General features: G+C 42.3%; 1 protein-coding gene across 4 annotated transcripts in view; it reads left to right on the top strand.

The window, feature by feature from the left end:
* The window catches only part of LYPD6 (LY6/PLAUR domain containing 6), a 121,323-nt gene extending 109,918 nt beyond the window's left edge, over positions 1–11,405 (top strand). For all 4 annotated transcript variants that reach the window (XM_080668247.1, XM_080668248.1, XM_080668250.1 and 1 more), the window contains 2 exons: positions 6,496–6,626; positions 8,481–11,405. In XM_080668247.1, coding sequence (XP_080524373.1) covers positions 6,496–6,626; positions 8,481–8,648 — 299 coding nt within the window. In that variant the 3' untranslated portion in view covers positions 8,649–11,405. The remainder of the gene's footprint in view (positions 1–6,495; positions 6,627–8,480) is intronic.
* Positions 11,406–27,371: the final 15,966 nt, after the last annotated feature.

The following is a 27,371-nucleotide window of genomic DNA, read 5'->3' as shown; positions in this document are numbered from 1 at the left end:
GTGCAGTCAGAACTGGGGCTCAGTGCAGTCAGGAGCTTCTGACTCCCTTCTGCTAGGGAAAGCCTGTGGCAACCTCCACAGCCTTTGTGTGCACTGGCATGCGTGCGCTTGCAAACCTCTGCCTTCCCCGGCTCCCGAGTCTCTGCCCGAGAGTCCAGATTCCCCCCCGTAAGAGCACAGGTCCCCAGGGGCTCGCCTGGAACTGGGGTTCAGTGCAGTCAGAATTGGGGTTCAGTGCAGTCAGGAGCTTCGGACTCCCTTCTGCTAGGGAAAGCCTGTGGCAACCTCCGCAGCCTTTGTGCACACTGGCGCGCGCGCCTCCAGAACCCTGCCTGCCGGGGCTCCCCCGGGTCTCTCCCAGGTCTCTGAGTCTCCAGGTGCCTTTCTCTCTACCTGACAGTCCAGACTCCCCCTGTATGAGCCTGGGTCCATGGGGTTTCACCCGGGACTGGGGTTCAGTGAGGTCAGGGGCTTCCTTCCCCCTTCCGCCAGAGAAAGTCAGCCAGGCTCTCAGCCACCCTTCCTCTCTATGCACACAAAGACCCTTTGCCGTACCTCCAATTCTCTGTGAGCTTTTCTCTTTCCTTCTAGTTGTAGAATTTTCACTCAGCCAGCTTTCCTGTGGTTCTGGATGGTGTCCGTTCTGTCTTTTAGTTGTAGTTTTGAAATTGTTGTGCGAGGCAGCAGTTTAGGTGCTTACCTATGCCGCTATCTTGGTTTTCTCCACTCTATATTATTTCTTACGTGAATTTGCAATTATCTCAAAACCTAAAGTTTAAACAACAAACAAAATTAACCAGTAATATATATATATATATATGCCAGTGTGCCAATGTTGAGAAACCTTGATCTAGAAGGAAAGCCAGACATACCAAATAAGAAAGCTAAGGAAGGGATGTGATCCTTTGGGGGGGGGGGGGGGGCGCGGGGGAGGGGAGGCAGGTGGGATCAAGGCTGGTTTCACAGAATACATGTCATTTGGTTTGAGCCTCAAAGAATATCAGGTTTCTAGGAGCAGAAGAAAGGAAAACATTTTTTGTTGTGAAGAATCGTCAAAAGTTGTATCATGGTGTCTCAAGATATCTAGTGAGCAATGATGAGGTGGTCTGGGGACTAGATGAAGGAGTTACTGCAGTTCTTCAGTGATAGTAAGTGCTGAGTTTCAGGTGCCAAGCTCTGAGTTATACATGTAATGGATGCCACCAGCAGGGAAGCACAGTTACTCCTATACTCTTGAGACAGAGCTTCAAGGATAGAGAGTATGCAAGGGAGTAGGCCAGATAAACCCAGCGGTAAGCAGTCAGGGCTCCTTGACACTTAGAGTCCCTCGTGACTTAAGTGTTGTGCATGCTTTCCCAGGCAGTGAATGGCACGGTCTGACCTTTGTTTCAGTAGTCTATCTGGAGGTTGGCTGCCCAGCACCTGCATTAGAAAGGAGAGAGATTGGAGCCAAAGAAGACAGGAAATGAAAGAGGCCCTGTATTGGGGAAATGGAACAGACAAGATTAGATGGATAATGGAGACATTTCAGAGGACTTGCAGACACCCAGTTTGACAAGAGAGGTCTGAGCTGATTCTGAAGTTTCTAGTCCAAGATAGAGGTGCCACTTCTCAGGATGTCCCTTCCTGAAGTAGAAATGCAGGAAGATAAACAGATCCAAGAGGGAGTGTGGTGTTGTGATTGGTTTGGAAGGTGTAAGGTGTGAGGTGTGAGGTGCACAGTGCTGCTGGCGATTTTCAGGAACTAGTTAGAAACTTGGTTCTACAGCCTAGGAGAGAGAGTCAGACTGAAGATATGTCGTGAGAGGTTGGATGAGGTTACTTGAGTGACAGAAGTTTCCAGAACTGAACTTAGGAGAATATCAACACTCAGGTTAGAGAAGTTGAAGAGAACAGAGATGCAGGAGAAAATCTAGAAGAAAAAACTTTGAAGTCCAGGGTGGGGAATCACAGAGGAAATTATACACAGCAGAACCTGGAATCGTAGAGAAATTTTATGGGACCAGACGGGGAGAAGAGTGTTGAATCGACACTTGGGTGAACCAACTTTCGGGGGCTGTGAAGGGCTGTGTACACAAGAAGAATCCAGCAGCAGGGAGTGTGCTGCAGGGGCTGTCAGCCTTTATTTTTCAATATAATCCTATCTAATAAAAGAGTAATATGCAAATTGACTGTCACTCCGACACACAAGATGGTTGCCCCCATGTGGTCAAAGATGGCTGCCCCATGTGGACACAAGATGGCTGCCACAAGATGGCCAGCAGGGGAGGTCAGTTGGGAGGGACCAGGCCTGCAAGGGAGGTCAGTTGTGGGCGATCAGGCCAGCAGGGGAAGGCAGTTGGGAGGGACCAGGCCCGCAGGGGAGGGCAGTTGGGAGGGACCAGGCCTGCAGGAAAGGGCAGTTGGGGGGGACCCAGGCCTGCAGGGGAGAGCAGTTGGGGGTGACTAGGCCTACAAGACAGGGCAGTTAGGGGTGACCAGGCCTTCAGAGGAGTGCAGTTGTGGGGGAACCAGGCCTGCAGGGGAGGGCAGTTGGGTGTGGGGGGGACCAGACCAGCAGGGGAAAGCAGTTAGGGGCAATGAGGCTGGCAGGGGAGGGCAGTTAGGGGTGACCGGGTTGGCAGGGGAGGGAAGTTAGGGGCAAACAGGCTGGCAGGGGAACAGTTAGGCATCAATCAGGCTGGCAGGGGAGTGGTTAGGGGGTGATCAGGCTGGCAGGCAGAAGCGGTTAGGGGCAATCAGGAAGGCAAGCAGGCGAGCAGTTGGGAGCCAGCAGTCCTGGATTGTGAGAGGGATGTCCGACTGCCCGTTTAGGCTCGATCCCAGTAGGATCGGGCCTAAACGGGCAGTTGGACATCCCTGAAGGGGTCCCAGATTGGAGAGGGTGCAGGCTGGGCTGAGGGACACCCCCTCCCCCTGTGCACGAATTTCATGCACCAGGCCTCTAGTCCTATATAATAAAAGGCTAATGTGCAAATCTACCAAAGGGCGGACCAACTGGTTGTTATGATGTGCACTGACCACCAGGGAGCAGATGCTTAATGCAGGAGCTGCCCCCTGGTGGTTAGTGTGCTCCCACAGGAGGAGCACCACTCAGCCAGAAGCCAGGCTCACGGCTAGTGAGCGCAGCGGGCATGGCAGGAACCTCTTCTGCCTCCATGGCAGCACTAAGGATATCCGACTGCTGGTTTAGGTTCAGTCCCCATGGGGAGTGGGCCTAAGCCATCAGTCGGACATCCCCTGAGGGCTCCTGGACTGCAAGAGAGTGCAGTCTGGGCTGAGGGACCTGCCCCCCCAGTGCACGAATTTCGTGCACTGGTCTCTAGTTGGTAATATTATGATTCAAGTTATTTTCCTCCCATTAACTTTCTTACACCTGGTGAATTGTTCTCTAGCATCACTTTCATAATTACATATGTTTTAAAGAAACTATAACTAGTGGAGCAACAGTGGTGAAAAGACCTTTTACCAGAGAGTTGGTCATTTTTAATATCTTCTTCTAATTCAAATCATTTTATGTATATTTTGTTTAGATACAGTTTCTGTTATTGGAAACTTCATGTTGATGAGTAAGTGGAAATTTACATTTTCATTTTGAACCTTTTTTAAGTTTCAGAGCCAGGTTAGGGAATGTTGCATGTCTATATGTGTGAATTTCATGAAAATTATATTTTGTGCCTTCCAGTAGTTGATTAAGCTTCTCACTCTGTTCTGATTTTGCATGAATGCCTGTGAATCTCATAGTAAAAGACTTTTGTTTCACAACCTCTGGGAATACCATGCAGTGCAGAATATGAGATTTTTAGAGGCCCAAACTAACTTGGTAGAAATTCAAATCCATCTTTTATCTTTTAGATAAAAGCCTTTGAAATCCTTTTAGTGTGAAGTTATCAGCAGGCTTGATTCTCATATAACCTCATTACTAACCCAAGGATTATTCAAAATGCATGGAGAGCAATGCTCTGTGGCTGAAACTCAGTTTTCATCAACTCTACAGTCCAGAGATAAGCCCCATGTGGTCCACCTGGTTCTGGTTGGGAAATTCTGCCTGTCCTGCCCCTGTCCCCCCTAGAAGATCAAGTACAAATTCAAGGCTCTCATAAGTTGTGCACGAAAGATACCTGTTCGGCTCTATTTGAGCATTGCCCAAACTTATTTAAGCACGGAACCTTTTCCATATTAACATTTTATAGCTCACCTAGGGGTTTTGTGAGATAAGAAGTGGAATGGATATTTTTAAGGGATTGATGCCTCAGATCCGAAGTCTGTACTGCTGGAAGTAATGGGGTGTCCTCAACATATCTTTGTGTCATGGATTGGACTTGGTGAAGTGTGAGAAACATTTCTTATCCACCTTCCTCACTGCTCATCCTTCTCCCCCCAGAATGTCAGGAATTGGCTTATTAGGTACTTGGCTTTTGCATATTTTCCTGAAAAAAAAAAAGAAGAAGAAGAAGAAAGCTTCATCAGTTGTTTCTAATCTCATTCAGTGGAATAAGATTCCAATTAAGAAATTAAAATAGAATTTGTTGTGGATATAAACGTATGAACAAAAGGTCGTTATATCAGGTTCACCAGTTGTTATTCTCAGATTTAGTTAAAACAAGATAATTCACTGTTTGGGGGACAAATGTAGTTTCCAGAACTGAGACCATTTGATGATTTACTTATTCCATCAGGGGATGATCTTATCTGCTCAGATTTACATTTGGAGCAATAAAACCTCTGGCAGCTGCTGCTGGCTGTCTCATGAAGAGGAGGCAGAGATAAGAACATTCCTTTTTTATGGCTTTCTTGAACATCTGAAGTTGGGGTGAGGGTGGGAAAGGTTTACCTATGGAGGCCATAAATGACCAAGTCTGATACCAGGGAGGTAAACCAGTCCTTTTTGGAAAAGCTGGTAAATCTCTCAGGTCATGAGCCTCCATATGTTAAAACCTGTCAGAGGCTTTAAAAAAATCAAGGGACAGTTGCCACCCCCTCTTCATCAGGAAAAAAGTCATTTCAATTTTAAAATATTATGGGCTTTCAACTTTTCTTATGAGCTCATAAGGTGACCTACTCACCCCACCCTCTAGGATCCTGAGCAAGGTACGGTCTGCCTGGTGACTTGATTCCAGCTGACAACATTCTAGTCAGGGTACAGTGTGGGGACAGCATTTGGGGGAGGGCCTGGACACAGTCTCAGCCCATGGACACTGAGACTGACCAGGAGTGTAGCCATTGCAGAAGTCGCTGCCCTTAGCAAGACTCATCAGAGGCCACTCAGGTTCTTGGCAGGTGCGGGCATCAAGGACGATTATTCAAACGCCTGAATTCATGACTCCCAGGCTGTGACAAGTGTGGTCTGTGTGAGCTCATTCTCAGAGTCTAAAATTATTCAGCTTTCTTCTGTGCACATGAGTACTTTGATTAAAAGCTGCCAAGATTATGACAGAATCTGGTGTGGGGGGGATTTTTATTGCCTAATAAATAACATCATAGAAGGTCATAATTCCATATTAGCCACTAAATATCTAAAATGGTTAAAGTATGCAAAGTTAGGTCCAAGATATGGATGAAAAACAGCTCAGTGACATTTCTTGAGAATTATTCATTTTCTTTTTCAATCTGAAAATGGAACGGGAACATTCAACTAAATCCCAGGCTTAGAAAGCTGAGCATCGCCTGGAGGACTTAAAGAATTACATTGGCAAAGCCATTTTTCTTTAGACTTTAAATTACAAATTAAAAAAAAACACACACTTCTCCATGGAATTTTGGGAGAAATCTCAAGTCTTCAGATGTTTAAGACTTAAACAGACCTGTAGAAACTCATATCGTGGTCTTCCTTTGCCTGCCATCGTGGACAGACACAGATCTGCTGGGGAGAGACAGTGCTCCTCAGTTTTGGAGCATCTTCATTGGTGGGTCAGTTGTCTTCTGCAATGAATTCTAAGATCCTGCAGTGCTCCTAGGCAAGACCTTCTTTCTTTTGGATAAAGTCATTGCTCTAGATACAATGAATCTATTTTTCATCTTTCTGCCCTTACTAGGGAAGAGCTGTTTCACACACGCACACCAGCCTCTGCTATAGTCTTTTCTCTCCTTGAAGACCTTTTACCTACCTAACTTCTTGTCTTCTAACCCCATGTTCTTTGAACGGTTTTACTGAAAATTGCTATGACTCTCACATCCTCAATCATCCCTCCAAACCTCTCCTTCCCTAAAACTAAACATCAATCCAGTGGTGCAATTTGTTGAAAGGCATGGAGTGATGCCTCTAGGTCTTGGCTCATAGGGATTGCGATTGGCAGAGACATCCTCCTCCTAGCAGGGCTCAGTGGATCTCCAAGGACATCTCTGGGATTGGACATAAACCCAACACAGTGTACATCCCATGTGCTGTTAGATCCTTTTAGTACTTACAGGGCTGACACTCCTGTTGTTTCCCTCTTGGGCAGGTTGAGCTAACATTTCCTATGTCAATTAAAACATAGTTTTTGTTGTTGACAGAGACCAGATACTGCTACACTCAGCACACAATGGAAGTCACGGGAAACAGCATCTCTGTCACCAAACGCTGCGTTCCGCTGGAAGAATGCTTGTCCACTGGCTGCAGAGACTCCGAGCATGAAGGCCACAAGGTCTGGCAACAAAGCATGTGGCGGGTCAGCAGAGTCAGCCTTTCTCCTCTTCAGAAGTCCGCCAGTGCTCATGAGCAAAGTCTCACTTCCCAGGGAGGCTGGCTTTTGACTGTCCTGATAGCATTAGAAGATGCTTCCTTTCCTGTTTTCTCTAAAAGAATAAAGATTTATACCAGGGTATAGGATAAATGATGTAAACACAACACCTAGAGGGTATTGAAAATTATCACAAGCCCTTTCTTCACTCAAGAAAGTAATAAAACTGCCAGAAGGAAAAGGAACAAGGGACCAATTATGTGCTCATGGCAAAGCACTGCAGGTGCAGCAGCAACTCATCAGCTGTGGGTGGTCAAGGCAGTTTAGCTTTGATAGCTTTCTGTAAAGTGGGGCCATGCCTCTTGCAGAATGCTGATTTGGAGAAGGTGTGCATTGGCTCCTGAGTCATTTCAGTAAGGAGTGAGAGAACCTTTTCCTTGTGGGGTTGCGCCCCTGAAACTCCATCTGGAGCATGTACTGAAGCACTCAGTTTCAAACCAACTTTGAGGGCAGTCTTGAAAGAGAAAATAACGAATCAGAGGAAGGCCACCTGGCGAGCCTGGGATGGGGAATGCCCCTGACTCCCTTGCTGGTGGTTCAGAGCTGAGCTTGTATGTCAGGCCTTGGCCTTATTTTTTCGCCTCAGGCTGCCTTCCTGGGGGTTGAGAGCAGTGCCCTCTCTGATAACTGGCAATGGTACTGTTTGTGGGGACTACTTTCTCTTAAGACTTGTCAAACACTAAGAATTAAATTTTAAAGTATAATCTGCCTACTAGCTCCTGGTTTGCAATGTGAAGGTAAACCCAAGGGTTTTACTTGACCGTCTAGCAGGCTGGACCTGGTTCTCTGACATCATTGTGGGTACTTCACTGAGGAGGAAGTTATCGATCAGAGAAGTGACATCATGTGCTCAGGCCACACAGCTAGTGATCAATAGAGTCAGAAACCCAACTCACTTCTGACCCGTTTCTCTCTTCGACTTTAAAACGTCTCCCAGCCCTTATCAGTGGTGAGCAGACTGAAATCTCTGCAGGAAGTGACAGAATATTACCCATCACAGAGTCTTCAGGCATTACTGTGGAGGTGGACCACTTGCAAATCTTGTTAAAATGCAGATTGTTGTTTGCTAAGTCCAGGGCTAGCTTGAGATTCTGAATCTCTAATGAGCTCCCAGTTGATGCTGAAGCTTCTGCTGTGTACTTAGCGTAGCTATGGCCTGAAGTAACTTCTGTCGATAATTCTTTGAGTTTACTTCTGTCTCATGATCCACAAGGAAAGCTGTATGAAGCATTAATTGCATAAATGAAAACCCTTCAAACTTTAACTCACCTACCAGAACGGAGAGAATGATGCAGACAATTCTAATAAACTTAAATATTTAAGTTAAAATTATCTGGGTTGTTGCCTCTTCACTTTCCCTGTGAAAACCTGGCAAGTGGAAGTTGCCCTCATCACAGTTTTCTCAGGTGTTCAGAAGGAGCCTCTTTGGGAAAGGTAGGATAAGTATATTATTTATAATCCCCACTTCAGAGAGGGAATAGCCAAGATCTAGGAAATATGTAAAACTGGAGTAATCAGAGAGTGCGATGTCAAAAGCAGGACCCACGTCCCTTGAAGCTTCGTTGGGGCCTTTCATTTTGACCACACTGCTTCCAGATGAAATCTCATCGCAGCCCCTGCGATGCAGGCTGGTGTCTTCTTTGTAGAGCAGGTCATTTCCATCTGAGTCTCATTGTGAAGGAGACAGTCCCTTCAAGAATCTCTGCCTCCTTCTAAGACCTGCCAGCTTCTCATCACCCTTCTTTTTCTTCTTTCCAGGTCTGCACTTCCTGTTGTGAAGGAAATATCTGCAACTTGCCGCTCCCCCGAAATGAAACTGATGCCACATTTGCCACAAAGTCACCCATAAACCAGACAAATGGGCAGCCACACTGCGTGTCAGTGATAGTGTCCTGCTTGTGGGTGTGGCTGGGACTCACCTTATAGCAGCTCAAAGGCAGGATGTGTGGTAGCAATCCATGGGGATCTCAACGGCCCGCAGTCATGCATGAGTCATTGGCCTGGCAACACTATACATGTGAAACCACAGTACTCAAGGATGTCTTCCTAGTCAAGCATCTCCACTTCCCATGAGGAACAAGCATTGCTTCAGTCCAAGACCTCATCAAAGCCAGCCTGCCCCTAAAATAGACCAAGTTCTATACCACAAACCTTTGTTTTCACCCCAAGAAATAGTTCTGCATTTATTGAGTTTTGGCTCTTAATTTGGAAGACATGCATGAGCCACAGGAGATCCTGGGCCCCTCTGAGATGTCAGGCAACATGAATAGCTGTGCGTTTTTTCAGGAGAAAGTTAAAGGACTATTGGTTTAAATATAACCATGAATTCACTTACAGCTCTAGAATTTTAAAATTTTAATTGCAAAATGAATGGACTGTTTCCTCGGAGATTCCTACTGAGTCCCTAGAAAAGAAGTGAACAATTTGTCCAATTTAATTTTTCCAACATTCTTCTCCCAATAGCGGCAATCATATTCCCTCTGTTCTGTGTGGGAGATAAAAAGGCAATCATAAAAGTTTGCTCTATGGGGAGGAGGGCTAGAAAAGGATTTTTCCTAATTTAATGGAATTCGAATCGGTAAAGTGGGCATTTATCCCTTCGTATCATTGGGGAGATTGGCTTGACTTAGCACCTTGTTATGCTCCACTCGATCCTGGTTCTTCCTGGGCCGATGGGTGTCCCACGGCAGGATGGGGTATTCTCCCCAGGCATGGGTTTCTAGTCATACACAGCTAATTTAGGCAGAGAGAGGACTTAAAAATGAAAGGAAGGAGAATGTCTGGAGGTTGGTCCTCCTTCATTGTGAGGATCCAGTGAGTGGCTCAGCCAGATCTTCCTCCATCAGCAAGTCATGCTTCCCAAGAGCTCTCCCTGTTCTTCCTCTTTCAAATCCCCAGTGACTTTAGGGGGAAGGTTCTACATTGAATCGTCTGGAGATTCATAGAGAAAGAAGACATGATATCCTAGGATGAGAAGTAGGTGAACCAGTGGGATGGTAGTGAGACTAGAAAGGAGACCTAGTGGTAAGTTTTTATTTCTTTTAGCTGATTGCTTTTGAGGTAGACAATAAAAACTTCACCATCCTTCCTATATTTTTGGCACCCCAAGTTATAATTTTTTCTTCTTCCTTGTAAATCATTTATACAATATTTATTTTTGTATGGCATAACTAGAAACTAAAATATATTGTAAAAGATTCTTTATTCTGAACAGAATGATCAAATCAGAATACTTATTTTTCAACAGTGGTAGAGCTTGTAATATATGTATTGAACGTTATCTATAATACTTGCACCAGTGTTGAAAAAAGCTACTTATGTTGTGAGCAAGAGTAATGGTGTTGGCTTTGAGGTTTTGTGTTTGCTCATGGTTTCCTCAGTGTTGTGGTCCTAGAAGCATTTGGGTGGTGACCATCACTGGTATGCATTTCTCTGCAGGGTTGTGGGGCATATTTGCATGAAATTCGGTGGAGCCATTGCGGATAAAGTTGTCAGGGTCCATCTGCTCTGCACAGGAAAATGTTTCTGGCTCATAAAATGAGACCTCCTCAGGGACCAATATGAACTGACAGTGGTTAACTCTGATATACAATCATCTAAATTGCATCAAATGGCCTTAAATCAGAGTTTGGCAGGTTTATCAATAAGTTGCTTATAATTGGGGTGGGGGATTAGGGGGAGAGGGAGCAAAACATTTATTAAGCACCTCTTATGTGCTAAGCACTTTACATAAATTAGATCATATAATTCCTACAAGAACCATTTAAGGAAAATTACTAGTACTTACACTTTAGAGCTGAAGGTACTGTGATTCTAAGAAGCTCAATAACATGGAGCCTTTTCCTTCTGATTTAGGACATATGGGATGAGGAGGGATTGAAGTGGAAGGGAGGGTGGAATTACCATCCCTGGGAAAACTTGCAGGCCTGACTTCATGGGAATTGGCCATCTTACCATGCATAGTTTGTCCAGTCCTGCCTCTGCAGGGTGCCATTTGCATGTGTCCCCAGATGTTTTTTCTTTGGGGGGTGAAGGGATGGTTTCCTCATTCATTCCTCTTGCTAAAAGAGGAAACAGGTTGATCCTACATATAAAGATGCTCTAAGACAATGAAAATTGGATGCTGTACATATCTACATATACATTTTGTGCATGGTCACTGTCCACTGACACCTTCCAAGTACTGCATGAGATTTCAATAGGAGACAAAGTCCAAAAGTTGGTTCTTCATGAGAAAACGGGCACTCCAAAGCCTCCCTGGTCCACAGAAGGTGCGCAGGCCCAGGTCCACAATGACATCATCTGCCACCCAGAGGGTCACTGCAAACTCCAAACAGATGTGGCTGTGTGCACCCTGTATGCCTGTCAGAATGGCTGGTGTTTTTTTCTCTCAAAAGAAAGTGATTTGTTTGCCATCCTCAGTCTCAAGGAGCCACAGAAGGGCTGTTTATATAGAAGGCCCAGGACTGATCATCCATCTGACTTTCTACCCCATTAAGCCTTCCGTTAAATCCCACAACTGATGATGGCTTGAAGTGCAAAGAGCTGTGATGTGTATATGAACATATGTGCCACTTATTTATTTTTAGACTCCCCACAGCACTCATGTCAATATGGGATAAATGCCTAAATTTTGTAAATATTGTACATTTTGTAAATCAAGGAATAAAGGTTTTAAGTGTATCTCTCCAGGCTCTTCCATGCAAATGCACATGTCAATCAATGATTCGGGCACCCAGGTTGTGTACCAGGCATTGCACGTAGCGCCATAGGGAACTTTCTTCCAGAAGCTCACCTTCTAGTTGAAGGACAAGAAATGCATGAAAAGATACAAGACAATTTACTCATGCCAAATGATTCTTAAACACAGTAAGTGCTGCAGAAGATCCAAGAAAGAAAGATTATCAGACTTTTCAATCAGGTCTGCAGTTTTCCCAGAACATTTCTTTGTTAAGTCAGGAGATATAAAAAGATTGTGTGTGTGTGTATCACCCCACTAACAATTTCTAAATCTTGTTCTCTTCTTGGAGTGAATTATGTTGATGATGATACAATAGAAAGCATTTTCCCTTGATGGTTTCTCCTGCAACAGGAAACAAATGTTTGAATAGCATAGATGTCATTTTGATATATACAATGAATTTATTGTAATTTTCACAGTAAAATGGTAGACTTTGAAAGGGACCTTGAAAAACTCTAGCTTGTTTGTGATTTCTGATTATTCTTTAACACCCTGTATTTTGAAATTTCCAGGAAAATGTAAATATTTCCCAAAGTTAAAGGTTTTCTCTTAGGTTCTGGATAAGTGACACAGTTCATGCTCTAAAGTGACATTCCTACTTCAGTGAGGATAGTTATTATCACCAACCTTTCTGAATAACTCTGTGTGTTTAATGGGCACAGCACCTCAGGTAGACTTTGCTTTTAGAAAATCTGATTTTGAAAACATAGACTTACACAGTAGCCCAATTCGGGGTGTTAAAAGGAGCCTTCACTTCATAAAGGCACTTTATATCTTTCCCAACACACATAAGATTTTATCTACAAATGAGATCCAAGGCACACCAGGGATCAAAAACTAGATGGCCTTGGCTACGCTATGGTAGGTTTGATCTGAAATACCTAAAGTGCTTTCACAAATGTTTTTAATAAATGACTTTAAACTTGCCTATTAGGGGTGAATATTGAAAGCTGTTTGAGCATCTGTTATTAATCCACATAATAACTGGGAGATTTAACCTTAACTATTCAGCCATTTTTCTGAACTCACATAGCAACTTGAAACAGGACCATGGCATGAATATGAAGCATCGTGACTTTAGCTTGGAGTATTCTCCACTGAGTCTACAGGAAAACAGGTGTTGATACGTCTTTAAATATAAAAATGTCTAACTTAAATTTGGTGTTACACAATCAGTGCAGATTTCCAAAATGACTTTCTAATCAAGACTTCATTCTCAGCTGTTACTCTCTTTAACTAATTTAAGTTTTATGCTTTTTCCCATTAGAAAATTACTATTGTCTTGCTATTTTTAATTCCATTGCAATTGCTGGAATTGGATGGGGGGAAGGGGATATCTATGTAAGTCCATTTTAAAGCTGACTAGAGACCTAAAATCCAGAGGCTAAGAAATGGTTTCTGTAGGAACCTTTTTACACTCCTCATAGCAACCCCTGATTCTTGTATGATTTCAGTCTGAAAGCACTTTGATATACATTGCAGTTGATCAACATGATCCCATTTACAGCTTTCATAGCTAACCAGAGCTCTGACATGGTTAAGGGAGGTCCCACTGGTCGTTTACACTATAACTTTGATTCCTGATCCACCACTTTGTTCCACGCACACTTGTCACCAGGATGACATTAATTTTTTTAAACTAAAAAGCCATTTCTTAGGTCCCAAAATCAGAGGTAAATGGGACCTTAGAAAATATCTAGTATACTCCCTTTCATATATATATATATATATATATATATATATATATATATATATATATATATATATATATATATAGATTCAGAGCAGAAGGGAGAGGGGGAGAGAGAGAGAGAAACATCAAGGATGAGAGAGAATCATTGATTGGCTGCCCCAGGAAACTCAGACCATTTGTCTCTGAGAAAGCCGCATTGCTCGTGCTAAAGAAAAGAGAAAACTCATCAAAATGTCCCTTCATTGATGCTTGAAGCAATTAAGACACAGGTTATGAAAAATAGTTTAGAGGTCTCCTCTTCATTCACACTCACTGTGGGGTTGGCAGTACCATGAGGACTCTCCACACAGAGCAGGACAGAGAACAGGTGTGGAGAGGGCAAACAAGAAAGTGAGCTAGCCTGCTGGAAACATAGATTATTCATTCTAACTTGAGAAGAGAAATAGTTGGTGGAAATAATCATTTTCAAAATCATGTCCTTAGAAAGCAGAATGATATATCTAAATTAGGGGTGATTACTTAGAAACAGCTTTCTCAGGTTTTATGGCAAGTCTGGTGTCAAAAACCAGCTTCAAAAGCCATATTGAGGCCTGGAATTGAGGCCTCCATTGGGGAAAGTGTGTATAAAAAGCAACTCTGCTGAGTTTAGGCAAAGTGAACAAAATATCACCAGAATATAACCATGCTGCAAAAGAAAGTCATACCCTCAATTATCCATTCAACTTTGAGAATTCAAAATCAACTTACTGTGTGACCCCTATTCTCTCTAAAGAGAAGCGTGACTGTTGGTGTCACGAGGAGTCTGCAGCCAGAGTCTGAGCATACCCCACACCCTGTCTGCCTGCTCCCTGGTGTTCACTGGACCATGGCTACTGGTCCTGTTTCAAGGCTGCCCACCGGCTTGACTGTGCCTCTCCCAGCAATAAAACAGGACTGAGTGAGCAACGAGGAGCCACATCCCACAGTGGCATGTGAAGACGGGTTGTCTGAGGAAAGGGATTGTGCTTGAGAGGTTTTGCATTGAGGTGCTTGTGGGGAAAAGAATTGAATAGATCTCAGTGGTCTGGAAGAACACATTTGTGTTCCCTTGTGACTCACTCAGCCTGACTTGGCCCTGAACATGTCAGAACTTGGCTTATCCCCATCTTGAAGTCTTTCTAAACACTCAAAGGGTTGGGCCCATCCCTGACTTTAATATCATATTTAATTAATTAATGACCCTGTGTATGTTTTGCCACTGACCTAAATACCAAGTGTGCTGTGCAGAGACACACCCTCCTTGATGCAAGAGACCAACACGAAATGTGAGATCCAGACCTCCCAGAAACTCACTTTCTTCAAAGTCAAATAATCTACAGAACTGAAAGGTCTATTTGCAGTAGTAAAAGTCTAGAAAAGGTTAGGCCAGGCTAGGGTAGAACATGTTAAGAACAGACTACATGAGTATCTAGTCAAACTAGCTGGCCCATTGCCATCTTCATTTTATATGAAGGGAACAGTGAGGGCCTCCCTGTTTACCCACCTCAGGTGCCCCAAACTACTCAGGCAGCCTACTAGGAATCTGATTTGCACAAGTGCTCCCAGGTAGACAAATACTGCCTTAAATTCACAGAAGCCAGGAACTCACTCTTTGGTACGCAGAAGTGAATATTTGACTCATTCTGGAAATGCTTCTTTGAACAAGACTGGATACTTCTGTTTTGATAGTTTCAGCCTCGTGTCTGGGAAGTTTATTCCTGATACTTGACACAAAGAGAATGATATAGTTGAAAGAATAGAGCAAAGAGAGCAGGTTGCATGGAAGATTGTAGATCACTGCGGATAACACACTCTTCTAGCATTGGGAACCACGGAGAAAGTGATCAGTGAGAGAAGCTGAGGATGCACCACCCACTGCCCCACAGCTGGAGAACAACAAAGGCCTCCGCAGGGAGGCAAGGGTAGATAGGTGGTTCGGGTTCCCGTAAATGAACTAGGCAAGAATTTAAGACCCAAATTACTGAGATTAGCAAACATTTCACAAAAAGAACTGCAAGAACCTGTTCAAACTTAGACAAATACAAAAATTCAATTCCTCAGACTTGCTGGAAGCAGGAATGCCTGGCACTACTTTCCTCAAGAGCATGGAGTTGAGGGAAGTAAGTGCTTGTGCTCTAATTTGGCACCCTCACCCTGAGACCTCAGATCTGCTATCCTGAGACCAACCTGAGTGCACCAGCGTCTCCCAGGGTTCCTTAGCAGTGGCTCTCAATGCTAGGTACACACTGGAATCACTTGGGGGCTGGAGACTTTTCTAAAAATAATAATTACAAGATACCATGTACAACAGTTCTAATCTAGTTGGTCTTGAGTGCTTTAAAACACCAGATAATTAGTAAACTCCACCTGACTCAGGTGATTCTACTGGGCAGCCATTAACCAACAGACATAAAAACCTAATCACCCATCAGGGATAATCATTAATAATCACAGAAGCAAACTTAGTGAAGACAATACCAGAAAAATAAATCATAGACTTGTCCACTGGCACCCAACTTTCAAGTCATAGTCATCTATAACTAAGTAAGATTGACCTCATAGCTTTCCTAAAATTTAATGTCCATGACCCTTCATTGCCCATCCCCTCCCTACCAGCTAACGTTTTTCACTTGTCAAACACCTGCTCATTTTTCATATCTTGGATTAAATGCAACTTCCCTTGGGAGTCTTCCCTCAACCTCTCAAATAAAATGAGCCCTCCTTCTATTAAGTGCTATAGAACTTTAAACTTCTCCCTCAGGACAGTTTACTCACTTATAATTATTTAATCAGTTATTACTATGACTCCCCACTACATTGTAAGCTCCACAAAGATGAGTAATATCTCCTTTTTATCCTGTTAAGGACAGTGGGCAGTCAGAAGGCAATCTGAGGCAGAATTCCTGCCTTCACATGGAACCTGTCTTTTTTCTTCAACCGATTGGATGAGGCTTGTCCACATCATGGAGGGTGATCTGTTTTACTCAAAGTCAGCTGTTTCCAATATTCATTACATCTAAAAATGCCTTCACAGCAACATCCAGACTGATGTTTGACCAAACAGTTGGGCACCATAGCCTATGGCCCAATGGTCAGCAAACTCATTAGTCAACAGAGCCAAATATCAACAGTACAACGATTGAAATTTTTGAGAGACAAATTTTTTAAACTTAAACTTCTTCTAACGCCACTTATTCAAAATAGACTCGCCCAGGCCGTGGTATTTTGTGGAAGAGCCACACTCAAGGGCCCAAAGAGCCGCATGTGGCTCGCGAGCTGCAGTTTGCTGACCACAGGCCTAGGCAAGTTCACAGAAAGTTACCATCGCAATTAGTAACTTGTCGGTGCTCTTCACACTGATCTATAGATTCATCGTAATCCAAATTAAAATCCAAGAAGGCTTTTTTTCCATGAAAAAAAAAAAAGGCAATTGACAGGTTGATTCCAAAATTCATATGGAAGTGCAAAGGAACTAGAATAGTCAAAACAACTTTGAAAAAGAAGATCAAAGTTGAAGGATTTCAAGAGTTACTAGGAAGCCCTGGTGATCAAGACACTGTGGTATTAGTGAAAGGATAGACACATAAATCAATGGGATATGTAGTCTAAAAATTGATTCACACAAATTGGTCAATTAATTTTTTTTTTTAAAAAAGGTGCAATGGCAATTCAGTGGAGAAAAAGTAGTCTTTTCAACAAATTATGCTGAAACAACTGGATATCTATATGTAAAATTCTAAACTTGTTCCATATTTTGCAACATAGTTTTATTTTTTAAAAAATATTTTTATTGATTTCAGAGAGAAAGGGAGAGGGAGAGGGAGAGAGAGATAGAAACATCAATGATGAGAGAGAATCATTGATAGACTGTCTCCTGCACGCCCCCTACTGGGGATCGAGCCTGCAACCCAGGCATGTGCCCTTGACTGGAATTAAACCTAGGACCCTTCAGTCCGCAGGTCGACTATCCACTGAGCCAAACCAGCTAGGGCTGCAACATATTTTTTTAAAAATAGCATAAAATAGATCATAGATCTAAATGTAAAACCTAAAACTATTACACTTTTAGAAGAAAACAGGAAGAAATCTTTGTGACCTTGGGTTAGGAAAAGAGATCTTAGGTATGATACCAGAAGCATAATTCATTAAAAAAAAATTGAAACATTGGTTTTGATAAAAATTAAGAACATTTGCTCTTTGAAAGACACTCAAGTGAATGAAAAAAACAAGCCACTGACTGGAAGAAAATATTTACAAATGATATAGCTAAAAGAGCTTCCCAACATATATAAAAAAACTCTCAAAACTCAATTTTAAAAAAGCTGTAAAAATGGGCAAAAGCTTTCAATAGGCATGTCATCAAAGACACACCAAAGATGTGGATGGCAAATAGGAACATGGAAACATTAATCAATAGGAAGATACAAAATAAAACTATAATTTACTATGACTATAAGAATGACTAAAATTTAAAAGACTGAAGTTAAACAGACACCCTTGCTGTGATCCAGCCATCCCACTTTTAGGTATTTACCCCAGAGAAATGAAAGCACATGCCCATACATTTAATTGTATACAAATGTTTATAGCAGCTGGTTAGTAATAGCCAAAACTTGGAAACAACCTAGATGTCTCTCAACAGGTGAACTGATAACAACTTGTGGTACAGCAAGTCCTCACTTAATGTCATCAATAGATTCTGTGACTTTAAGCAAAATGACATCACAAAACCAGTTTTACCATAGACCAATTGATCTAAGTAAGAATTAGGTTCCTATGGCATCTCATCAAAGTTATAAGGAAACAACGTTGAACAGAATGGCATTAGTCGAGGACCTGCTGTATATCCACCAATGGAATACTACTCAGGATAAAAAGGAATGAACTATGGATACATGCTACAACATGAATAAATCTCAAAATAATGATGCTGAATGAAAGAAGCCAGATAAAAAAGATACATATGGGTATAATTCCATTTATATTAAAATCTAGGCAATGCCAACTCACGTGTAGTGACTGCAGATCAGTGGTTGCCTAGGAAGGGGTAGTGGAAGGGACTATGAAGGGACAAAAGGAAAATTTGGGAGTGAGCAATCTGTTTGTTATTTGGATTGTATCCAATTAGAGGTCAATAAAGCTGTTGTAAAGGTAAAGCACAAAAAAAATTATAATGTCAAATGCTGCAAAACTAGCATCTCTTGCTGGTCACAGCATAAATTGTTAAAGCTCTTTTGCAAAGTAATTTGGCAGGATGTCTTGAGGGCTATGAGAATGTGCATATTTTGACCCAATAATCTTACTTCTGTGAAGGGCTTGAAATGTGGAAACACTGCTATGAACATATTTGTCCCTTGCAGCACATTTGTAATTCAAAAAAATAAAATAAAAAATAAAAATTTAAGACAACCTAAATGTGCAAGAGTAGGGGAATAGTTAGGTCAATAACAGCACATCCACCTGTTACATATCATCAAAAATGACTGCTTGGAAGACATTTTCAAAGCCAAATGAAAATAGCAGTACTAAACTTTTATGTTCAATGTATCATACTATCTAGGAAGTAAAGACATACATTAAAATATACATAACAGCTTGGCTGGTGTGACTCAGTGGTTGAGCGTTTACCTATGAACCAGGAGGTCAGTTTGATTCCCATCAGGGCACATGCCAAGGTTGTGGGCTCCATCCTCAGTGTAGGATGTGCAGGTGCAGCCAATCAATGATTCACTTTCATCATTGATATTTCTCTCTCTCTCTCCCCCTCTCCGTTCCTCTCTAAAATCAATAAAAATAATTTTAAAAAATACATGGCAGAAAAAATAAAAATACTCTCATTGCATATGTTATAATAACTTATTCTTTTCCTTTTAAAAATTTTATATTATACTAGAGGCCTGGTGCACAAAATCCGTGCACTGTGTGGGGGGGGTCCCTCAACCCAGCATGTGCCCTCTCACAATCCAGGAGCCCCGTGAGCAATTGCCTGGCAGAGGGAGGCCTGGGCCTCCCTCTTTGGGATGATTGTGCGGTGATGGCAGGGCCCCCCCCAACCAATCACATCACACCCACCTTGGTGCCAGTGCATGTCATAGCGTGGTCCTCCCAACAGTCATTCTGCTGTTTGGCTGTTTGGTCGATTTGCATATTACCCTTTTATTTTTATAGACTAGAGGTCCATTGCACGAAGAGATTCGTGCAATAGGCCTTCCTTCCCTTGGCTTCCAGCATTGGTTTTCCTCAGGCACCCAGGACCCAGGCCTTCGCTCCGGCCAGAGTCTGCTGTCTTCATCTTCACTGCTGACCCCTGCTGGAGTCTGCCTTCTTGGTCTTCGCTGTGCCAGAGTGCTGCTCCTGTAGATCCCTTCGCACCCCTGCCCTCCCTCTCATAGCAGGCATCCTGCCCAGCCAGGCCACTCTACACCTGGAGCAGCTGGGCGGCTGCCATCTTTGTCCTTCTAATTTGCATATTCCCTCCTGATTGGCTGGTGGGCATAGCAGAGTGATGGTCAATTTGCATGTTTCTCTTTTATTAGTGTAGATGTGTCATGAAAACCACAAATATAATATGAACAATTAAGATGTCATAAATATGGTTTAAGTAATGGCTGTTATTAATTTGGAGGAATTAGTTTGGAGGCTCCTCCTCAGTTGTTAACTGGGGCAGGCCTTGGAGTCCTAGAGCCTGATTCTCAATCCTGGATGCCCACTGCAGACCCGGGATGCTATAAAAATCTCCCAATGCCAGGGTTTCACCCCCAGAGATTTGAATTATACTGATCTCAGGTGAAAAGATCTGGAGAGCATGATTTTTTAAATTCTTTTTTTAAAGCTGTTTATTTCAAAATAATTGCAAACTTACAGAGAAGTTTCAAGAAGATTCATTAAGCTTTAAATGTTGTTATATTTGATTTATCATTTTCATTTCCTCTAATAACATAATAATTATTTTTTATTTTCAAACCATTTTAAGCAATGTTGCATACCCTTAATACTTCAGCATTTCCTGAGATAAAGGTATTCTCTAAGATAACCATGGTGCTGTTATCAAAGGCAAGACATTTAAATGGATACAGTACTTTAATTTATAATCCATGTTCTAATTCTAAAATGAGCACTTGATGAGGAAAGCAGTTATTATGGAGAAATTGGCTGCCTTCTAATTGTAACAATGGCAACAACAAAAGCCAAGAGCTATAAAGCAGCAGGAACCAGCTTTATACCTGGAGCCATCCCTGTACTTTCTCATGTTTTTCTCACCCTCCCTTCAATTCTGTACCTCCTTCTAGACAACCCCCTTTAATCCTAATAACATCCTTAAATTAGCTGAGACAGTTTCTGTTGCTTGCCACCTAAGAACCCTGCTGGTTCAGAGGACCTGAGCTGGGACTGTTTATGGAATATGTGGGTCCTTTATGAGTTTGAAGTGTCTTGTTCTAGGACACCACCTCACACACACTCCTTTTTAGGACACAAAACACTCCATGATAAAGAAACTAGTGGAAGATGAGTGTTACAGGAGAGCATGACGGACCAGAGCTCCAGGGGTCAAATCCTGACTTAATCCTGACTTTCTAGGACTCTGGGTGAGCAGGAAGCATGGTGGAAAGCCTCCCTCTCCCAATATGGGAGGAAGCCATGGTCTGGGACCTCCTCCAGACACAGGAACTTTAAAGTGTAGTGTCTCCGTGCCCTGTGCCTGGATATCTTGCCAAATGGAAGCCCAGCAGAGACTTGTCAAGTCTGGGCCTGTTACTGAACATCTTCTCAGGTCTGAGTTGGGCAGAAAGCATATCTGTGGGCCCAGGGGACCCACTCTGGCCTCTGGGCAGGATTTCAGAACCTGCCTTTGTCTGGCATTACAGTATTTAGGCATTCAGGTGCAGGACACCTGCCTGGTCTTTGATAAGGCAACATTAGACCAGGGAACTTCTGTCTCAGCATGTCTGCTCAGCTCCTAGACTAGGGAGTTACATATTTCCCTGGAGAAAGAAAGTTGCAAAAAATATGCATTTCCTGCCTTTCTGCTTCTCACTCTCCAATCTATATTAGTTGAATATGTGGGAATGTTGTGCTGAAAATGAAAGGAGGTTTTAATGGTCCCATTGAATTTAAAACATTTGGTTTCTCTCTTCTCTCTCTTTCTTCTGACCTCATCCTTCTCTCAAAAGTTTGGGACCACTGATCAAGAATAATTTAGAAGATTCATGAAACAGAAGCAAGGCTTAGATTGAAGTTGGGAATAAAATGTAATTGAAGGGTAAATGTATGCTATTTACTAATGTTATTGAACAAACTGTAAGTCTTATAATCATTACTACAAATCCAGAAAATATGGTATATACTGCAGTGAAAGAAAGAATTGTGAAATGGAATGTGCATCAGCTTTGGATCAACAAGCTTGGACTCAATCACAGCTTAGCCACCAGAAAGCTAAGTGACAGCAGAGAAAGTTATTCACCCTGCCTTGAGAATTAAAAGAGATTGTGGAAATCTTTTAACACTGAATCTAGAACACAGAGAGCTTGCTACAAAAGGTATTAGATCTGTGCATGTGCTGATCTCCTCAAGCGATTTTCCCACTCTTGAGGATAGAGATCATCACCTTTAAACCCTCTGCCTCTAGCATGCATTTGGCACATAGTAACTGATTATTTAGCTTGTATAGACTTGAATAAACCTATAGCAGTTTCATCTGATTTAGGTTTTAAGTTGATAAACTATTTGACTTATTTCAAATAGCAGGGAAGTGAATTAGAATAGAAGAGAACCTAAGCTGGCTCTTCAAATGTTGATTGATCATCCCTAACCTTTATCTTATTGCAAAAGAAGTGATCTAATACTAGTCAATGCTGGTGGACTGCACTGGGAATAGAGCTGTAATGTGACACAACAATCATCATGATCCCCAAAGGGAAACACATTTCAGACCAGACACTGAGCAGAAATCTAAAATGCCTTTCATGGAAACAGAGAGCAGAAAGCTTAGATCCCATGGAAATATCAAAAATGGCAGAGAACTATCAGATACAAATTCAGAGACTCAATAGATCAGAGCTACCTCATAATCCATACACACCAGCCCTGCAGATCCACATACAGCAAAGTCTGCTTTAAAAAATCAAAGGGTCAAGGCTTTCAGGTTGTTCTTTGAGTAAGTGTCTAAGCAAAAATTAAAATGGACATTTTAGCTCAGGCTAATCCTAGTGGGACCAGAATAAGGTAAGATAAGGAGAGACACATCTAAAGCAGTTACAATGAACAAATGGGTAACTTATATGAAGAAGGTTGTATTGCATTTTTAGCATTATTATTTCTCTATGTCCCTCCAAGGATATTAGCACTGCCGATGCCCAGACCACACATGTCTGGGCCACTATGGTAAAAAAGCAGACGTTGGAAACCCAACAATCAAGCGATACCTGGTTAGCATCTTAGTTTTGTTTAGGTTTTGGGTGAAGGCACATTGTCTTCAGAAATACAATATCCAGCCACACTATTTTGACTGTGGCTCTTATTAGGAGTCCCACTAGCTGAACCCTCACTGGGTCTATCTTCTCAAATCAAAAGGACTCATGGCACAAGTGATCACAGGTAAGATCCAGGGAGGAATGAAATGCCTGCACCTTAAACTGGAGAAGAGAAGGGCATTCCTTATGTTCCTGAGAAGAGGAAAACATTTTTAATTCTTAATGAAGCGGTGCACTGGTAGACTAAAGAGAAGCAACAGTTTTCATTCAGCACAGAACTGAGTAGAGTAATGGGGTAGAGTAATGCATTGGGAAAAGCATTCACTTGGTTTACAATGACCACTTGGTTATGAAGTTGATACACCTATTGAGGCAAAATAGGTACAAGTAAAGCAAGAACTGGAATTGGAAAGGGGATTGCTTTTAGGTGTTTGGAGGACAGTGATGCTGGATGCTTTTCTACTATTCACATTATTGCACAGCTGATGCTATGCCCAATGTTCTCTCCCTGTCTGTGGGTTGTTTATGACTTAGAAACATTCTGGGAGGAGATCCAAGATGGCGGCATAGGCAAACACCTAAACTGCTGCCTCGCACAACAATTTCAAAACTACAACTAAAAGACAAAACGTCTATCACCCAGAACCACCGGTAAGCTGGCTGAGTGGAAGTTCTACAACTAGAAGGAAAAAGCAAATAGCATTGAGGGGTGCACAAGCGCTGAAAAGCTGAGGTACGGAGACACGTGAATCGGGCTGGCAACGGGTGACTGGGAGCGCTGCTGTTTTCAACCCGAAGGGAGATAAGCTCCCGATTACTCCGAACTCCAGTTTCTGGGGAGACGCGGGGGACCCAAACCCCTACGGGGAGAAGCTGGACTGTCTGCCGTGGGGTCGGACATTGAGGGAGGCTTGCTTGCAGGGCTGAGTGCAGGAACAATTGTTTATTGTACTGGGGCGCAGGACGCGGGGACACGGTCGGAGTCGCAGAGCCGCAGAGCCGGCTTACTGGCAGCCATCGCTGTTTGCCACGCCCGAGCCTAGTCACGCCCTGAGACCCCGCCCTGCACAATCTATGAACCCACCCAAGCTCCAAGCAGCGGCTTTAGCATATGAATGGCATGCCCTATCGCAGCTTAACCTAGCAAACTTGCAGCCCGGGTCAGACAGCTCCAAAACCTCCAAAGCCCAAGCAAAGAGGAGAAAACTGTAGTTCTCACTGTAGCTCCTGCTGGGTGGCCTCAGACAGTAGCTGACCTGCACCCCATTGGAGATCCAGAAGCCAGTGTACCTAGTGGTCAGTGTGAGACACCAGATTTCAACTCCTCACATCCATAAGTGACACATTCAAGAGGCAGACTCAGTGAGCACCAAAGCCCCACTGAAACAAGTCCTGCACCATAAGCGTGTCTCCAGCACAGCAGTTCTTCCATTATAGACACAGCGGGTCCTCACAGCCAATTGGCCTGGAGGTCAATTCCTCCCAGTGTACCAACAGAAATCAAGGCTTAACTACACACAGACTTTGCACTCAGCCCACAAAGGGGTGTACCAAAGGCGTCCACCTCAGGTGATTGGGGAGGCTGAGCTACTGGCCCCGATAGGTCACCTACCACACAAAGCCACTCCATCAATACAAGGAAGCAGCAAAATGTGGAGACAAAGAAACATGTCACGAATGAGAGAAATGGAGGAAAGCAAACTAATGGATGACATAGAGTTCAGAACCACATTTATAAGGTTACTCAAGAATCTTCTAAAAACTGCCAAGAAACTTGATGAGACCTCCGAGGAGCTTAGTGAGACCTTCAAGGACCTTAATGAGAATGCCAAAAAAATGGAAAAGGACCAGTCAGAAATTAAGCATACACTGTCTGAAATAAAGAATATACAGAAACTCAACTGTAGATCAACGTACCCCAAGAATCAAACCAAAGATCTGAAATATGAGGAAACAAAAAACACCCAACCAGAAAAACAAAAAGAAAAAATCCAAAAACATGAAGATAGTGTAAGGAGCCTCTGGTACAACTTTAAGCGTACCAACATCCAAATTTTTGGGGTGCCAGAAGAAGAGAAAGAGCAAAATATTGAAAACCTATTAGAAGAAATAATGACAGAAAACTTTCCCTACCTGGTGAAAGAAATAGACTTACAAGTTCAGGAAGCACACAGAACCCCGTACAAGAGGAATCCAAAGAGGACCACACCAAGACACATCATAATTAAAATGCCAAGAGCAAAAGACAAAGAGAGAATCTTAAAAGCAGCAAGAGAAAAACAGTTAATTACCTACAAGGGAGCACCCATACGACTGTCAGCTGATTTCTCAACAGAAACTATGCAGGCCAGATGGGAGTGGCAAGAAATTTTCAAAGTGATGAATAGCAAGAACCTACAACCAAGATTACTCTACCCAGCAAAGCTATCATTCAGAATTGAAGGGCAGATAAAGAGCTTCACAGATAAGAAAAAGCTAAAGGAGTTCATCACCACCAAACCAGGATTACATGAAATGCTGAAGGGTATTCTTAAAGAAGAGGAAGAAGAAAAAAGTAAAGATAAAAATTATGAACAACAAATACATATCTATCAACAAGTGAACCTAAAAATCAAGTGAATAAAAAATCTGAAGAACTGAATGGACTGGTGAATATAATAGAATCAGGGACATAGAAAGGGAGTGGACTGACAATTCTCAGGGGGAAGGGGGTGTGAGGGGTGCGGGAAGAAACTGGACAAAAAGCTTACACCTATGAATGAAGACAGTGGCGGGGGGTAAGGGCATGGGGTGGGGTGGGGAATCAGGTGGAGGGGAGCTATGGGGGAAAAAAAGAGGAACACCTGTAATAATCTGAACAATAAAGATTTATTAAAAAAAAAAAAAAAGAAACATTCTGGTTGGGCCATCAGCATGCATGGACATAGAATTCTCACTTGCCATGGCAGGAAACCTGCTTTGTTCACCTGACACCAAGGTAGTGACTTTGGGTCCTGCTAGAGCCCATCAGTTCATCCTGTAGTGATAACATGGTAAGTCATAAGGGAGGTACTTCCATATACAGGTGTTACTTGACTTACAGTGGGGATAAATCCTGATAATCCCATTGTAAGTTGAAAATATCATAAGTCCAAATACCTCTAATACCCCTAAAATACCAAACATCATAGGTTAGCCTAGCCTATTTTAAATGTGCTCAGAAAATGCACATTAGCCTAAGTTGGGCAAATCATCTAACACAATAAATACACTGTACAGCAGCAATTTTCAACCATTTGTGTCTCATGGCACACATAAACTAATTACTAAAATTCTGTACATACCAATGAATATATATATTTTTCCAATCTGATGAAAAAAAATAGGTATAACAATAGTAACTACCTACCCTTTTTGCTCCAAAGTGAGTTTTTAAAAAATTGGGTGCCTATACTTGTATAAAAGGATTTCTGGTACCAAAAATTATTGCAACCTTATTTTTCAACATGATCAGTAAAATGCAAATCTATTTTATGACCTATATATTTATGGTTCAAGATAGGGCATTCACACCAGACAGCTTTTGTTGTGTTGGCTGTTGTCATTTTTTAATTTGACAATCTAAGAGAAAAGAGACAGTACCCCTGACTAAACAGTCAGGTATTGCATGTTTTAAAAATTCCTGCAGCACACAGGTTGAAAATCGCTGATGTAGAGTATGGGTTGTTTACCCTTGTGATTGTGTGGCTGACTGAGAGCTGTGGCTCATTGCCATTGCCCAGCATCATGAGAGAGTACCATACTGCATATTGCCAGCCTGGGAGAAGATAAAAATTCAAAGTACAATTTCTGATGAATACATATCATTTTCTCACCATCTTAAAGTAGAAAAATCATTAAGTAGAACCTTCACAAGTTGGGATCATCTGTATGTATATACATTACATTATCTTCTTAAAGCTCTTTAAGGTGATTTCATTCCCCTAATGACCCTGTCAGAAAGGTGAGCTCAACAACATGAGCTCCATTTGAAAGATGGGAATGTTAAAACACAAAGAAGGTAAGTGGGGAACATGATGGGGTCAGGTTCTGCAGACAAAGACATCATGGTCTTAAAGGAACCATCTACTCCCTGCAGACCTTTGGGTCATCATTGAGGAAGGAGTTGACATTGAATCAGTGGTTTCAAAACTTTCTGGCTGCCATCTATACTAACATTTTGAAGGGGAGATCAATGTACACATCTCTAGGTATCTAAAAATATAACTGAAATATGTTTTACAAAAATATATGAACCTTCACAACATGCATTGTGTCTAATATTTTCTCTACAAGGTGGGGCAAAGTAGGTTTACATTGTGAGTACACAAAACACAGTTTATCCTTATATTATTATTTATTAATTATTGTATTTCTTTTCAACAATTAACTATAAACCTATTTTTTTGCTGCACCCTGTATTCCATTCTATTACAGTTCACTATTTTAAAAGAATCCTGATTGTGACCAGTACATTGATTGTAGGGCCCACTACTGGGCCATAAACTTACAGCTTGAAAGACAGTGAACTATATGATGACTAATGATCCCTCAGTGTTTATTTCTTATTATACACCTGGTCCAGAGCCGCTCCACTCACTGCTCAGGTGCCATGATAGAGTAAAGATTTCTCCCTGAATTATGAGTTCCATATTCACTGTTGTACTAATTCAGTCTGGTGTATACCTATAATCTGTCTGTGATTCATT

Source organism: Plecotus auritus (assembly GCF_963455305.1).
Source record: "Plecotus auritus genome assembly, chromosome: 5".
NCBI classification, from domain to species: Eukaryota; Metazoa; Chordata; class Mammalia; order Chiroptera; family Vespertilionidae; genus Plecotus; species Plecotus auritus.
The sequence above is the reverse complement of the archived record's forward strand: the minus strand, read 5'-3'. Positions and strand labels throughout refer to the sequence as shown.